Here is a 16,686-nt window from a genome sequence, read left to right as displayed (position 1 = left end):
GACCCATGCCACATAGAATCCCAGTCTCAGCAAAATTTCACTCAAGAAAATCCATTCAATACAATCATATGCCTTGTGCATGCCCAATTTCGCCACACATAGTCCTTCTTTCACACCCCTTTAATTATTACTTGTATGGTAACTTCATATGCCGCAAGAACATTATTGGTGGCAAGACGTCCTAGCACAAAAGCTCTCCGAATTAGATCTATTACCTTTGGAAGTATTAATTTTAATCTGGCAACAAGCATCTTTGAGATAACTAACCACATTACACAAGCAGATGGGTCCAAAATGAGTTACCTCTTCTCTGGAGAATTTACTTTAGGGACCGTAACAATTGTAGTTTCATTCCATCAAGATGATATAACACCGCAATTAACCAGATCATCACCAAGCATATGTCATAATCTTTATATCCCCAATATCAAATAGCGTATTTAGAACCTCGTCTCTTGAATAAGGTGCTAATATAGAGTTATTCATTAACCCGCCTTCACGCATGAGATAATACCTCCTGATCTGGTTGAAAAACTTCATAGGCATAAACATATTAGTGAAAAAAAACATAATTACTAAGGTCCTTACCTTGCTTCCAAACCATTGTATGGGAGGGGAGATATTAGCAGCAATCGTGTATATCCTTTTTTTTTGAGGGGGGGCAATCATGCTTTTTTTCTTTGAGTTTTTTTTTCTTCGAGTTGATGGGGGAGCAATCGTGTATACCATCAACCACAAGTATAAAACCCAAAGAGGCAGCATCATAAACGGGCCCGTTGTTGAGTTCTTTGCTGCTGCCAAGGCCCAACAACATATCAGAACCCCTCCTTTTCCCCTCTCGTGTTCGACGGTGTCCATCGACCTCTCGCCGCCGCCACCGAAGCTCCAAGGTAATCCAGCAGATCTTCTTCCTCCCTCTCCACTTTTGCTACTCGGTGGAGTACTCATGGCTGTTTATTTCCCGATTTGCTATTGGGAATTGTTCTTGTAGGGTTTCTTGAGGAGGAGGAGGAGGAGGAGGAGGAGGAGGAGGAGGAGCGTCATCGCCGATGCCGGACCCTAACCTGGACGATCTGCTCCTCCAGGCCGCGGGTCGGACCGTGGGGAAGGACGGCCAGTCCCGGCAGTCGAACCAGCGCTGGCAGCAGCACGGGCGCCGCGCTGGGGGCTCCTACTCCGGCGGGAGCGGCTCCGATGGCTCGGACGACGGCGACTCCGACTCGGACGTTGCGCCGAGCAACCCGAGGAAGAGGCTGCCGGCGGGGTCGCAGGTGCCGCTCAAGAAGAGGCACCAGACGGGGAAGGGCGGCGGCCGGGGAGGAGGAGGGTACGACGACGAGGATCCCGATGACGAGGGGAGGCGGAGCGGGGGTGAGGACTCCGACAGCGCGCCGTCCGTCGGGAGCGACCTGTACAAGGACGAGGACGACAAGGAGCAGCTGGAGAACATGACGGAGCTGCAGAGGGAGATGATCCTGGCGGAGCGGAGCACCAGGATCGACGACTACAAGCTCAAGAAGCTGGCACGGGCGTCCTCGTCCAAGACGGACAAGGCCCGGAAGGACAGCCCTCCCCCACCGCCCAGCCGGCTGCGGGCCTCGGCCCGGACTGACAGGTCTGCCACCAAGAGCGCACTCGACGAGCTGCGAGCCAAGAGGATGAGGCAGCAGGATCCGGAGGCGTACCGTAGCAGGTTCAAGGATCTGGTTCCCAAGAGTGGCAGCTCGCCTAATAGACGCAGGGCTGGAACCCCCCCGAGCGATGGTAGCAATGATGGCGGTCACAGGGGGAGGATGAACAACCATGTTGGGATTGCTGAGGATAATCGGGATGATGAGTTTGACGAATCACCAAGTAGACTTGACCCTCTCAAGTTTGATGATGTGAAGAGCATAACCCTTCGGAGGTCAAAGCTGGTGAAGTGGTTCATGGAACCCTTTTTTGAGGACCTTGTATCTGGTTGCTTTGTGCGGCTTGGGATTGGCAAGACAAAATCAGGCACCCCCAAGTACAGGCTGTGCATAGTTAGAAACGTGGATGCTAACGACCCAGATCGGCAGTACAAACTGGAGAGTTACGAAACATGCAAGTATCTCAATGTTGTATGGGATAATGAAGCTAATGCTGCTCGGTGGCAGATGACTCAGGTCTCCGACTCTCCTGTCCTTGAAGAAGAGTTCAAGGAGTGGCTTCAAGAGGCTGAAAAGAATGGCGTACGCATACCAACCCGGCAGGAAGTGCTGGAGAAGAAAGAAGACATTATAAAGGCCTACAATTATGTGTATTCAGCAGCTACTGTACAGCAGATGCTGCGAGAGAAGAAATCAGCTGTGAGACGTCCTATGAATGTTGCTGCTGAGAAGGATAGGTTGAGGGATCAGTTGGAGATGGCCCTGGTCCGGAGGGATGATGCAGAAGCAGAAAGGATCCGTGCAAGGTTGAGTCATCTGCAGAAGATTGCTCAGCCAATGTCAACTAACGAGAAGGCAGCAAAGTTAGAGGAGATGAACAGGAAGAACCGTGCTGAGAATTTCAAGAATGCATCAGAAATGAAAGCTGTTAATACAAGTTTGAAGGCTGGAGAGGCTGGTTATGATCCTTTCTCAAGGAGGTGGACAAGATCGAGGAACTATTATGCAGCAAAGCCAGAAGGAGAAGCAGAAAATGCTGAAGCCGCCAATGGCAACAGCGATAATGTAATAGCTGTGACGGAAGCTGTGAAGGGTGGGGTGCGAGTTGGCACAGCAGTCACAGCTTCAGCTCTGGTGGCAGCAGCTGAAGCTGGGAAGCTGGTTGATACCAACGCACCTTTGGATCTCGGGACAGAAACGAATCCGCTACATAATTTTGAACTTCCTATATCACTGGCTATTCTGGAGCAGTATGGTGGACCCAAAGGTCAGTTTGAGGCCTACATGGCGAGGAAGCAGAAGATAGAAGCAACGATGGGTTACAAGATCCCTGACAATGATGGAAGGAGGCATGCTCTAACTCTCTCTGTGAGCGACTACAAAAGGCGACGTGGTCTTCTTTGAAGGATATATCTCTCCTGGTTGCTCGATGTATCTGTCCTCTTGGCAACAAGACTTCTGCTCGCTCTGACAATTGTCCAGACCAGTTGCATTTTTTGCCTTGCTTTCTCTCGAGTAATACACTGGAAAGGCAGATTGTGCGTTTATTTTCATAAATACATAGACCTGTACGTCTGAAAGTGTTATTGACATTTCATGGCCGTTTTTTGGAGTAATTACGTTTCATGTTTGTACTTGCGGATTGCATCAGTTCCTTTGAATCCTATCCAAGGTTGCTCTTGCTTAAAAACAGTGGATAGTGCCAGGTGGAAATGTTCTGTTTCTGTATGTTTGTCATGTTTCTCTTTCCTGATTGACCTGTATATTGGTTCCATTGTTAGTTTGGTCACATCCAATGTTGATTTCGATCTATTTCGGTGCTACTGTTCTTGGTGTTATGCTTTCTATGTGGCCAAGGGAATTTTAGCTCGGGATTACGGATGTATTCATGTTTCTGTACGTATGAAACGGTATTTAACTCGTTTCTTATCATTGCATTCTGAATGCTCTTCCGTTGTCTCTGCTCCAATACAAGTCTTTGCGCGACCAAGATATTTGCATCACAATCTATAGCTGTTGATAAGAGAGAGTAATGTGTTTCTTGGATGAACAGTGCCTTCTTCATATGGGCCTGAACATAGTGCCAAATTCTTCTTGCCAAGCTACATAATGCTCCGCATATTGTTGTACAGCTTACACTGTAGGCACAGAGGATTCAGCATAAAGACCACATATGGCCTCAGAAGTTTGGTAAGCTTAGAAAAAAGAAGTTTCATAAGCTGGACGCCTCAAGAAAGGGAAAAGGAAAAAAAAGGAGGCTTAAACTTAGGACGCCAATTCCCGGCGGACATTCGCTGGGTAACATGGCAGTTGCGAACAGATTCAAACCACATGTCATTCTACCTCAACCATGATAGATTTTATTACTATCGGATTAAGCTGGTTCTGCGTCGTTTATCCATTTGTCATTATTACAAAGATCAAGTACAGTGTTAGCAATCGAACTGGCGTTAATCGTTCTTTGCTTTCATGAACTTCTTGATGATGCCCATCATCTCACTTCCAGGGAACCGCCCAAGGCAGCCCCTTGCAGCAGCAATCTCGGTGTATTCACACACTGTATCGCCGCTAAAAGCTTTACGCTCCTCAGGCTTGTGTTCCGCTGGTTCTGAATCATCAGTTAAATCTTCTCCGGATTTAACCGAAGGCAGCGGGAAATCGTCGAGGGGGGTATTCATCACATTGCCCTCCCCAATTGCTCCCACAAAATCTCTCAGCCGGCATATCGCAAACGGGACAGGTTCGAAGCTGTGGTCTCCGTACTCAACAGGAGTAGAGTGGTCTCCAGTGACACAGAGGAAGTACTGGTAGTGCCCCGACTTCTCAGCTTCCCACAGGAGCCTTGCAAGCTGACCAATAGCCCGGTCGACAGCTTCCAGACCTCGCACCTTTAACTTGACAGCCTTGTCATGGCCAGCATCATCAATAGCCTGCACTAACGTTATAATACAAACTATCAGCATCACACAGTTAATGCTAGTTTTCAAGAGAGCCTATATTTATTTTAACCTTGATGTGCAAGAAACCAAAGTCGTATCCATTTTCTCTTCCGGCTTTATATTCATCCTCTCCAGGCACAAAAACGCGAGGTGGTGTGTCCAGAGGAGCAGAGAGTGCCTTGGCTATAGCTTTTGCCTTGGAAGTTAAGAGAGTTCTATAATCTCCAGTTGCTCCAGGTGCTTCAAGGATATCAATGCCCAACGACAGCCCCAGCCCGGCTATGATCTTGGTAGGAGCTACCATGCATGGTGTGAGTCCATGCTTGGTTTCAAAGGGAGGTACCTAGTATAGGTGCATGCAACTTCATTAGAAAGGAAGTCCAGTAGCATCAAGTTCCAGTAGGTAGAAAACATGTTAAATCATAACCAGGGAACTCTTGCATGCTTTAGATGGGAAACTCTTATGCTCGCCGGAGTAATCTTCAATAGATTTGGAAGAGCCAATGCAGATGTTGGCCAAAAGCGTGTTCCTATATGTGTTATGATGACAAGATGCTCTAAGCTTAAGTTGGTAAAAATTCAGCATTAGAACTCAAGAATCAGATCAGGATTATACTTATTTTGATGGGATTGAACCATGGTACTCGAAAGCAAAGATCACTGTGCAAATCTTTCCGAATCTATCTCTCATTTTGATATTGCTACCTCCAGCGAGTTGCACTGCTTCCGCAATTCCAATTATATCAATACTTTACTTATTTACTCCTGGAATTATCTATTTATATGGACAGATAACACCCCATTCTAGGAATTAGTAATTGTACGAGAATTTTTTTTTTTGAGTTCACTAACCTCAATCCGGATACCACAGCCTCGCAATAGCACAACATTAGCAATATTCTTCCTCTCGACAGCACGCTTTGCATTGATGGGTTGAGAAACCAGTATACGTGTGATCTCCTTAGAGAGCTCGTTAACCACAGCTGCGGTGTTTTTAGCTTCTTCCGAATCATCCAAAGGTTCAGCCTTTAGATGCAAGCGGTTGTCTTTCAACGGATCAGTTCCGGAAATGTTTCCACTTAGCCTTGGTCCTTTCACAACCACACCACATCTGTGCTCAGTAGCGTACCTGTAGAAAGAGGTGTAAATTATGGGAATAGGAAAACCAATAATAACACATTAATGCTCAGCATGAATAGATGGTGCACCTGACTCTCACTTCATATTCGGGAAATGATGGGAGCTTCATTCCATCTAATGCAGCACAGAGGATTGGGCCTTCCTCCTCAAAGTGCCTATCCGCCCTCCTGCTGACGATAACCCCCGTGCTTTCGTCCAATGTAGCAAAGTTCGACTGTGCGGGTAAATAATTCAGCAAAGGGAAACAATACATTCATCAGTTCAGACATACCGTTTACTGCATGGCTTCAAAAGTACCCCCTCTATAAAGGAATATAAGAGCGTTTAGATCACTACTTTAGTGATCTAAACGCTCTTATATTTCTTTACGGAGGGAGTACCAGTCTACAATCCGGGGCATTATTAACAAAGGGAAATAGTATGCAAAAATCTAACAAGAGCGCACTAAATTACAAGACTGATCAATACTATATGAGTTTAGTAAATTATTAACAAGTTTAGTAAAGGAATTACAAGACTAGTCAATGATCTGAACCATCAGCAGTAAATTAGCTAGAAATACTATATGAAGTAAGCTAACTAATTAGAAATACTAAGGCACAAGAGCGCACTAAGGCTGATCTACTGCTATAGGAAGTGAGAAATGTAATCAAGTGTAGCCAGAACCGGACCTTGAAGGCGATGTCGCCCGGGGCCATGGCGAGGCCAGCGCCCATGGACTCGAACGCGCCGCGGCCGCGGTAGTATACGCGGGGATCGTACCCGAGGAGGGAGAGGTGCGCCGTGTCGCTGCCGCAGGCGAGCCCCGGCTCCACGGGGTCCATGAGCCCGACCACCCCAGCCGCCGCCACAGCGTCCAGCCGTGGTGCCGCGGCCGCCTCCAGCGGGGTACGCCCACCGAGGGAAGGGATGGTCACGTCCCCTATCCCGTCCACCAGCACGAACGCCACCCTGCTCCTCGCCCCCGCCGCCGCCGCCATCGCCGACGCAAAGATGCCGCCCTCTTTTGCTTTCCCCTCCTCCCCTTGCTGCCGCGGCGAGCAGCTAAGCGGCGAGCGGCGCTGGCTAGGTCGGACCAGTTACGTTGGATCCGGACCCAGACCAGGCGTCCGACCCGGTCGGTTCGCTCGTTACAAGAACCGACCGGGCCCGAACGCCTCCGCCCCAAATCTCCAAACGCTTGGCGCTCGCTTCGCCTTCGTGCGCCTATTCCCCTCCCCATCGCCGCCGGCGATCGCCGGGATCCTCCGCTGAGCGTAGGAGATCTCTCTACGCCACCTTGCCGCTTCTCCTGCGCTTTCCTTCGCCTCTGGCTCACTTTTTTCGCGCTCTTCTAGTCGCGGAATTTGGCATGTGACAAGTGTGATTGCGCAGGGGAAGGAGGCGCCCGCCTGCGAACAGTCCTGCCGGCGGAGACGCCTGTGGCGCCAGAGGGCCGCCGATTGACACCGAGATATCCTCAACGCCCCCTGATTTTTCCGGCATTTTTTGAGGGCTCGGCGTCCTCCAGGAATTCGGCTATTGCAGGTGAGACACTTGTGAAGTTACAAGAAAATTTCCCGTGTGTTTTTTACTGGGGTCAGTTCGTCAAAATTTTAGTCGTAATTCGATCTAACTCTGTGATTGCTTTTAGTGAAGCCATGTCTTGTGAAACAAGTTTTTGATATTCCTAAGAGTTTTTTATTCGGAATTTGATCTCAAATTTGAAATGAATTAGCGACTAGTGGAATGATCATAGGTGTGCGATATTCAGATTGTCACATTGTACATGACACTGCTTCGTGTGCTTTGCCTGTTAGTTGTGCACTTATCGTTGTTTGAAACGTTTAAGTGTAGTGTGATCTGAATGTAGGAGAGGACGTAATGGTGGGGAGATCAAACTTGCATTCGGGGCACACATTTTAGGATTTCATTAAATGTGCCGCAATGTGAAAAGCTGGATGGGGAAGGTCAATGTAACATCAGTTCAATTCTAGTTTTTTTTTTTTTTTACAGTTTTGGTTTAACTCTCAGGAGTGTGAAAAGATTGAGGCCCCGCATGCAAATGGAACTTACGCAAAACTGGCTGATAAGTTGGCCAGGTGACAGGGTGTTGAGTTAACAGTACTATATTCACAATGTTCATGGAGATACTTAGAGAGCTTGGAGTTTGAATTGTCAGCGTAGGTCTGTGATTATTTTTGTTCATTGTCTCAGCCTTGAATGTTTAGGATTTAATTTCATTTTATAAATATTCAGAAAAAATTGTCATGTTGAATTGTGGACACCAGCAACTTCTAGTACCAAATATTTTTAAGTTTGTTTCTAGTTATGAAATGCGAGCTGCACTTGTGTTGTTGAAATTTCCCATTAGATTTGTTCATGAATCGGTGGCACATGGGACACCACATACCGGTGACATATCTGTGCATCCTTTTTCTCCATGGAGAGACTAAATGCTGGAAAGACAATAACCAGACATATAATCAAACTACAAGTTCTGAATTAGTGAACGCATTGCAAAGTTTCTTGCAACATGATATCACCCACGTCCAACTTTGGATGTTTGAATAATTTTTTAACTAATGTCATGTGCATTTGGTTCAATGTAGGTTGCTATTACAAAATGGTCTGCATGGCTGGACATTTTAAAATGGCTTCTGTGCTGAAGCTAATGATGGAAAATCATGCCACACCTGGTAAACTATAACAAATGAGCTTCCATTTAGTTTATTCTCTTGATTTTATTGGCGGATCCCCAATTCCCCATACCCACCAGAGTAAAACAAGTAGTATTGGTATTATAAAATTCAAGTCATGATGCCTTTACAGCTGTTTTCTTGATTGCAAGACTATCGGTTTGTCTATATAATATAGAAGTTAACATGACTTCAGTCTCCAATATAAGTTTCCATTTTCACGAATACCTGTGACTTGTATACTTATTATGTCTCCGGTTACATTATCTCTGTTTGGAGGTAGTGTAATGACCTTAGACATTTCACCATCTGCATGCAAGGTTATGTTTTTTTTTTATCATATTTGGAGAACTGAATTTCGGTTACTTGCCTCCATATTTCATTTTGCTGGATTTTTTAAACATAGCTCTCATAAGAGAATAAAATAAATGCTCATTGTTAGAAAAACGTACATAACTTAAACCTTCTGGGTATTTGAGAACGAAAATAAGATTTCCCCCCTGACATGTTGGCAGATGAGGTGATTAATGAGAAGAGTGCTTCACATATCCTACACAAGCAACTTCTTAGCGCACACGAACCAAATTTGCTTGATGAAGATGGTAAGTTCTTCCATTTCTTGAACCAGGAGATCACAGACTCACACACTAACATTAAAACTTCTGCATGCCTTTATCAGTGGCACTATTTTTTTAGCAACCATTTTTATTACTCAGTTTTGTCTGATGTGTATTTTATTTGATAACTGATCAGTTTTTCTCAGTTTGTTTCTCGGCTCATATACTACATGTCATGTTTATGTTGTGACACACAGTGCCATTATATTGTAGTTCACATTGTAAAGTCATCAGTTGACACCACAATTTATGATTTAGTTATGTGCAGATATGCATATATTCGGATCAAAACCTATGGCTGATCCATTGGACCTGGTATTTTTTGATAAACCTAGATTCCCCCTTTTTCATATTCTGCTTCCAATTTGAGCTGACATCTTATATTTAAGGTCCGCTGTGATACATGCCAGAAGCCTGTTAAGGCCAGCCATTATGCACCTCATGCAGGTATTGTTCAACACGTTACACTAAACACTGTTTTGGTGTAATTTAGTTCATATGATAGCATGACAGTGAATATGACTCCAGACTAGTCAGTGCATCAACTACACACTGTTTTGGTTGGAAACAATGCTGCAAACATCTACTGTATATATTTATAATTTAGCATGACTCCAAGCTAGTCAGTGCATAAACTACATAATTTGCAGTATGTATATGCGACCCCATGTCGTTGTGTTGTCATAATTTGACTTTATTAATGACTATTGGCACAACCACTCTATTATTCATCATGCAACTGGCCAATAATGTTAATCAACATAGTATTGTATTGTGAAATAATTCATTTATTTAGGGTGGCGTTATTCGTTCGATTACTATATTCCGTTCAAACGTACCGACAACAATACTTGACATGTTATATACCAAGAGTTAGTTTTCATGGTTTTTGATTTATGACTGTTCAAACCTTCCTTGTTACACATTTGCTTGGTGTGACTTTAATTAAAGTTACACTTTCCTTACAAGGTGAGTCCATTGAACTGATCTGGAAGTTCATTGATATTTTGACTTCTGCAGAGCGATGTAGCTCAGGGAAGGTGAACCCAAACGATTCGATGGGTGTAGAAGACGATGTTCATCCTATGAAGCCTCCAAAGAAGGGCAGGAAAATAAAGCTGACAAGCAATGGAAGTATCCCTGTTAATAGCTTATGCAAAACAATTTGATTCTTGTTTATTTACTTTGGGCGTCTACATTACACTGCTATATGCATTTTTTTATGAATAATGTTTTATCTTCATATCCATTCCTTGTTATATGGATTTCCGTTCGAAGTTTTGCTGCCTTGACATCTGATAGATCAAAAGGTACATATAAAAGTGAAATTAAAGTCTCAGCCTGAAAATAAGAACATAGTCAATGACTTTGAGTTGACCAATGGAAATGAGAGCAAACATTTAAATTCTATTGCTGATCAAAGTAAGTGGTTCTTTCTTTCTAATTCAATCTGGTGAAGTTTTTATTCTACTTCATTTGTTGTTGAATAGTTTCTTGAAACGTTTCACCATTGTATGTAATGCTGTTATTAGTATTGCCACCACGTTTGTGGTTTGCATTAGCTTGTGATCCTCCGTGATACATATTTCTAAGCCCACTTTTGTTTAGATGTGAAATACGTTAATCCAAGTCCATTATCTAGAGAAATTGATAGTACGGACTACAGTGGTAGCGGATGTGTTCGACTCTTGGGTTGCAGCTTCACTGTCAGGATAGATGTTTCAATTGGTAGCTATATAATGGTTGTGGCAAGGACCAACTTTCTGGTCAGGTTTTAATCGTGCCATGGCTTATTTTATGCTTCTTTGTTGTATAGGGTTCAAAACACCTGCCATCAATGCTCCTGAAAGTCGTTTTAGAGGTACAATGTACTTATCAGTATGCTTATGTTTTGTGCCGCTTATGTTTTCTAAATACATGCATCTAATCATGCTAACGACCATTTTTGGGAGCCAAGGTTTTGCTCTTAAACACGGAATTGGTTGGCCTTTGCAGAAATAATTTCCTGACTCGACGGCATCCCCTTTATATGTCCTATAAATTTAAAATCAGTCCGCTGTGCTTCAGCAAATGACATGATTTGACAGTGTCAATCAAAATATTGTTGATTTTGTGATGTCTCAGTGCCAACATGATGTCTGGAGTTATTCGCAAAAAAAAGGGAGAATGATGTCTAGGAGTGAATTTTACCTATGTTATTCTTCTGGGGTTGAAGCTTAGAAATGCAGCAGTTGATTATTGTGAGCAATGCAAATATTTCTTAATTGTAATTAGACATAGTTTAATCATCAATAATATGAGCTCCTACACTGATGCCCACCCAACAGCTTTTTCTTCGATGGGGTTTCCAGTTTCAAATGGTACACGGATGTCGGCTTGTTTGGTATCAATTCTGGTTGATCATCATCACATTGACTCTTTCACTAGCAATTTTGTCGTCGGCAAAATCTTATTAGAAAAGCACATTAGAATATACGTGAAATATATGGGACTTGAATAATACTCCCTCCGTCCCATAATATAAGATCGTTTTGCAAGCTTTTTAGCTTGCAAAACGATCTTATATTATGGGACGGAGGGAGTATATGTGAAATATACTATACTAGTTTTTCACAAGGAAATACTTACATGCTAAACAAATGAATAAAATATACATGAAGGATCTGTGTTACGTGAGGATCTGAGTGGGAACCAGAGTTTCTTGTTCGGGTCCTATATTATTTCACATTGGCTTGACTGTAAAACTTGCGCCTGTGTCTAGCTGGGGGCACCAATAACCTAGCAAATGATAAGTTTCTGCCTTCCAAGTTAAGGCTAATATCATACTGTTTTTTAAGTTTCTCTGCACAGTTAGTTCTTATGAGATGGTGTTATGATTTCTTCATTTAATTTCAGATGTGCCAGCTCCTCTTGCTACAAAAATGTATCATTCACGGGGAAACTACCAGCTTCGATTGGAGCTTGCTCAGCTTTACCGTGAATCATGCGCGGAGCAGTCACACAGCTATGCAAGTAATACAACTCCAAACTCGTCACAGAATAATGGGTTGGTACCATGTGATAATTCAACATTACATGGTTCTGATGATTCGGTATTACATGGTTCTGATAATTCAGTATTACATGCTTCTCGGAACAGCAGCATTCCTCAAAAAAAGGTTTGGGGCCATCTCCTTGTGATCATAGGCGCAATATCTTAACATCTTCTGTTACTGAGTGGTGCATGTTCCCACAGCTTCTAGATCAGCTGCCTGCAAGCACATCAGGGTTGTGCTCAGGAATCTCTCCACAATTATCATCAAGCGGGCCAAGTCGTCTGCAGGCAACAAAAGCTCAGAGAGCAGACACTCCAGTATCTGCAGTTAGAAATGAATTGGGAAGAAGCAGGTGCAACAAAGCGGCAGTTCCTTCAAAAACCACAGGTTGGAGCTGGATTTTACTACCTTTCTTTGTCCTGTAAAAAACAATTTGGCCATGTCGAATAAGTAATTAATCTGCTCATTACTAGTTGCTACTTTATTGTATATCTTTTGATACTTTTACTGCTAAAATGAACATAGGAAGCATTTAGTTAGGGAAGACGTAGTCATCACATGATTCACGATCCAAATCTGCATGGCAAATAATTTCAGGCATTTACTTTTGGTGCAGTCCTTCAATAATAAAGCAACAGTTTTTCTTTGAAAAAACACTAAAGTATCATGGTGTGCTTCAGTTCTGATATAAACTAAAGAGCAATTCATTTGTACCCTTAATCATTACAAGAATGTTTGATCTAATTTTACTGGAAGGCTCTTGTACCAGTACCTTTTTTTTATGTCTCGAAACCTGCAGAAAACAAATGAGGCGTGCTTATATCATATTACTTGATTTCTCTTCTCTAGGCAAAAAGAAGACGCAGAAGCAATCTAACGCTCTACCTGCAAGCTAAGCCTCAGTAGAGTAGCCCATTGATTGGTATTTACCTTTTGACTTTGTTGCCATGAATTTCAAATCTTGGAATTTGGTGCTGAACAATGGCTAATCTTGGATCAGTCTCACAGGTTGTTCATTGGTATAGCCGCTTCATTGGTGAAAGTAATAGAGTATCTCATTTTGTTCATTTAATGTAAAATTTGTTCTAGTCGGAATGACTTTGGGACCGGACGATCTGAATATAAGGTCATTTTGGTAAGTCTCTATCTGGAATTCAGTCCACAGTTAGCGCTGCATGTATATCTCATATAAACTTGATGTCATCTGTTTTTTCTGTAGGCTCGTTGACTCTTGGTAGAAGCTAACCACAACTCGTTCCGGCCCTGGTGATGTAACTAAGTGTGGATAAAGTATCCGCGAAGTCCTTATGTTTATGTGCCCCCCTTGTTATAAATGACATGATGAATGTTCTCCAAACCAGCAGTAGCATAGGTTTTATTTATTTATTAGAATATCATTGGTTGCTTTCATGTTTTTTGAAGGTAAAGCCTCATGGCACTTTTATTTAATCTGTGGCAGGGTTATATCGAGCAGTACACGCCATAACAAGAAACTGGGAGCTCCATCTACCCAATCATAACTAGTTTTAGAATCATAACAATCCCTGGCAAGATAATGTGCTAAACCATATGCTTCCCTGGGACAATGCCTAAATGAAATCCATGAGCTAAATGTAAGCAGTATGCCAAAACTGCTGCATAAGGACTCCATATTTCAATCTTCCCATTGCGTGCTTCGACCAGCTCCAGGCAATCGGACTCCATCACCACCTTGGTAAAGCCGACCTTATATAGTAATTTCAGCCCGCGAATTCCAGATGGTGTCGTAGAGCCAAGGATTCTGCAGTTCGGGGGTTTGAGAGTATGATCGAGATTCTGATGCCCCTGCCATAGCTTTCGTTGAAAATTCCGAAGAATTGCAATGATCATGCCCTCCTCCATCAAAGAAAGAAGCATCAATATTTATTTTATACGATCTTGGAGGAGGTTTCTGCCATCTTGCTCCAGGAACGGGTGTAGTCAGGACGAGAGGCATGATTCGCCGTAATTGCTTGAACAGTGTTAGAGTAAAACGAGATTGAATGAAAGTCCGGATTTCTATCGATTCTTAAGTATATATACATCTGGAAGAGGTGCCTGTTCGGAGGCATTCGCTCCTTGAATGTTTCATCATTGAAAACTTCCTGTACATGGATCTTCCATCTTGAGAAATCTTTTGTATAATCTTGAGAGTCTTCCCTAAAACCCTGCGGGGAAAATATGAGGAGAATAGAGCAGATATGTTGCTAAAACTCCTTTAAACCCAATGAAAAAAAGAATAAGGAGAAAAGGCGCAACATATAATGATTATTGTCTCCTTGATAACTCATATGAGAAAACCTTTGAGAAAGGAGGAAACTCATTGGTGAGTTTGGAGAACAATAAATATGCTTTGTATACTTTCCTTTAAAAACCTCAGTGGGGAAAAATATAAAGTATTGCATATGTCGCCTCGTTAAACCTTTTATGAGAAACCTCGAGGGAAAGCTCATAAGGGAAAAGAGTGCGATCTGATATGTCATTGGAAACTCCTTTAAAAGCCAGTGGGAAAAATTATAAGGAGAAAAGATATGACATATCATGATAATTGTCTCTTTAACTCAATATGGGAAAACCCATAGAGTTTAGAGGATAATAAATATGTCGTGTATACTTTCCTAAAGACCCCGGTGAGAAAAACAGAAAGTATGACATATGATCTCATGTTGATATTACCTCATTAAAAACTTTGATGAGAACCTGCAAAAGTAAACTCATAAAGGGAAAAGGAATATAACATGGTGCTTTGAACAGGAGTAATTCAGGGATATTTGCATATCTTGAAGCCATTGAATATGAATTCCATGAACATGTTTCTAGAATGTTGAAGTTAGTAGAGACTTCATGGTTATCACATGATTTGACTTGTAAGATGAACAATATAAAGATATTGCTTACTATGCACCCTGTTTGCATCCAGATAACACAAGCAACATTATCTTTGAGATGATGGTTGGTGGATGTAGCCACTAAGGTCTGTTTGGAAGACTTTCATGGTATGGCTACCACACCTAGGAGGAACACAAAGCTTGTCTATGATCTAACATAGTGGGGATCTAATCGATTTATCCAATGATATTGGTGCCAAGATTTCTCTGAAACTGAAAAACTAGGACAAGATATTTGATGCCTTGGAGATATCGAAAGATATTCTTGAGATCCAACCAATTATGTGTGGTGGATCCAATGGCACTAGGATATGAAACTTTATGTCCCAATATCGCATTCTCATCAACTCATGGTTTTAATGGATCTTTCTCTACGTCTAGAGAACGAAGCCATGCAAGTTATGGATGCATAAGATTTGTCCACAATGAATTTCTTCAATATATTTTGGAGATAGAAAACATAGCGTACCATAAAGTATGAGTGAAGGTGATCGAGGTTTTACCCAATCCTTCATCTCAAAATTCGTCATTAAGATGATCATGTGCTTTGTCTTGCGGGAGTAATCCCTGTGTACGACAGACATGCATGGGTATGTTGGGGAACGTTGCATTGAAAAACAAAAAAATTCTACGCACACGCAAGATCTATCCATGGAGATGCATAGCTACGAGAGGGGGAGAGCATCTTCATACCCTTGAAGATCGCAAAGCGGAAGCGTTTGTCAACGCGGTTGATGTAGTCGTACACCTTCACGATCCGTCCCGATCAAGTACCGAACGTACGGCACCTCCGCGTTCGCGCACGTTCAGCTCAATGACGCCCTCGCCTTCTTGATCCAGCAAGACGGGGCGAAGTAGTAGATGAGTTCCTGCAGCACGACGGTGTGGTGACGGTGTTGGTGAAGAACAATCTCCGCAGGGCTTCGCCAAGCACAATGGAAACTATGATGAAGGATAAACTAGAGGGGATGGGGTTGCTGGCACACGGCTTGGTGATTCTTGATGTGTCTTGGGTGCTAGCCCTACCCCTCTACTTATATGTTGAGCCCTGGGGTCGAAACTTGGAGTAAAAGCCTCCTCAAAGTCGGTTTTTCCCGAAAGGCAAGAATCCTTCTCGGACTCCAGGGCTAGACGTCAGGGTTCCCGGCGTCTACAACCCAGACGCCAGGGTTCCTGGTGTCTGGCCCCTGGCCTCCGCAAAACTTTCTTTTGCACTTTCCAAAACCCTCGTGGGCTTTACCCCTTGGCCCAAATAAAGTGTTCTCGTGCCCAAACTTTTCGGGAAACATCCGAAACCCCTTCCGGTGAATTTCGGAACCTTTCCGGAGATCAAACACTATTATCATATATTAATCTTTACCTCCGGACTAATCCGAAGCTCCTCGTCATGTCCGTCATCTCATCCGGAACACCGAACAACATTCGGTCACCAACATACATAACTCATATAATACTATATCGTCAACGAACGTTAAGCGTGCGGACCCTACGGGTTCGAGAACTATGTAGACATGACTGAGACACCTCTCTGGTCAATAACCAATAGCGGAACCTGAATGCCCATATTGGCTCCTACATATTCTACGAAGATCTTTATCGGTCGAACCTTATGACAACCTATGTAATTCCCTTTGTCCATCGGTATGTTACTTGCCCGAGATTCGATCGTCGGTATCTCTATACCTAGTTCAATCTCGTTACCGGCAAGTCTCTTTACTCGTTCCGTAATACATCATCTCG

General features: G+C 43.2%; 3 protein-coding genes across 8 annotated transcripts; 2 read left to right on the top strand and 1 right to left on the bottom strand.

The window, feature by feature from the left end:
* Positions 1-780: 780 nt before the first annotated feature.
* LOC123119827 (protein RTF1 homolog) lies at positions 781-3,265 on the top strand. Its single transcript, XM_044539771.1, has 2 exons — positions 781-890; positions 992-3,265. Exon 2 carries the CDS (start codon positions 1,050-1,052, stop codon positions 3,033-3,035), a length of 1,986 nt encoding a protein of 661 aa, XP_044395706.1. The 5' UTR covers positions 781-890; positions 992-1,049; the 3' UTR covers positions 3,036-3,265.
* Positions 3,266-3,968: 703 nt separating this feature from the next.
* On the bottom strand, positions 3,969-6,752 carry LOC123119825 (probable 2,3-bisphosphoglycerate-independent phosphoglycerate mutase). Its single transcript, XM_044539764.1, has 5 exons — positions 6,382-6,752; positions 5,779-5,924; positions 5,423-5,699; positions 4,641-4,913; positions 3,969-4,561 (listed from the first exon to the last, which is right to left on the bottom strand). Exons 1-5 carry the CDS (start codon positions 6,688-6,690, stop codon positions 4,082-4,084), a joined length of 1,485 nt encoding a protein of 494 aa, XP_044395699.1. The 5' UTR covers positions 6,691-6,752; the 3' UTR covers positions 3,969-4,081.
* A 107-nt stretch (positions 6,753-6,859) lies between these two features.
* On the top strand, positions 6,860-13,484 carry LOC123119826 (uncharacterized). Of its 6 annotated transcripts, XM_044539767.1 has the most exons (15): positions 6,860-6,966; positions 7,085-7,237; positions 7,724-7,876; positions 8,302-8,388; positions 8,904-8,990; positions 9,274-9,320; positions 9,395-9,452; positions 10,026-10,139; positions 10,308-10,427; positions 10,822-10,866; positions 11,901-12,163; positions 12,241-12,427; positions 12,890-12,962; positions 13,049-13,175; positions 13,260-13,484. In XM_044539767.1, exons 4-13 carry the CDS (start codon positions 8,316-8,318, stop codon positions 12,934-12,936), a joined length of 1,041 nt encoding a protein of 346 aa, XP_044395702.1. In that variant the 5' UTR covers positions 6,860-6,966; positions 7,085-7,237; positions 7,724-7,876; positions 8,302-8,315; the 3' UTR covers positions 12,937-12,962; positions 13,049-13,175; positions 13,260-13,484. The 6 variants fall into 6 exon arrangements, with proteins under 6 accessions (XP_044395702.1, XP_044395700.1, XP_044395705.1 ...); XM_044539765.1 differs by lacking the exon at positions 7,724-7,876 and having other exon boundaries at positions 6,866-6,966; XM_044539770.1 differs by lacking the exon at positions 7,724-7,876 and having other exon boundaries at positions 6,891-7,237; positions 11,901-12,051; positions 12,145-12,163.
* The last annotated feature ends 3,202 nt before the right edge of the window (positions 13,485-16,686 follow it).

The sequence above is a fragment of the Triticum aestivum genome, chromosome 5D (genome assembly GCF_018294505.1).
Source record: "Triticum aestivum cultivar Chinese Spring chromosome 5D, IWGSC CS RefSeq v2.1, whole genome shotgun sequence".
NCBI classification, from domain to species: Eukaryota; Viridiplantae; Streptophyta; class Magnoliopsida; order Poales; family Poaceae; genus Triticum; species Triticum aestivum.
This window is presented reverse-complemented; position numbering and strand designations above follow the sequence as displayed.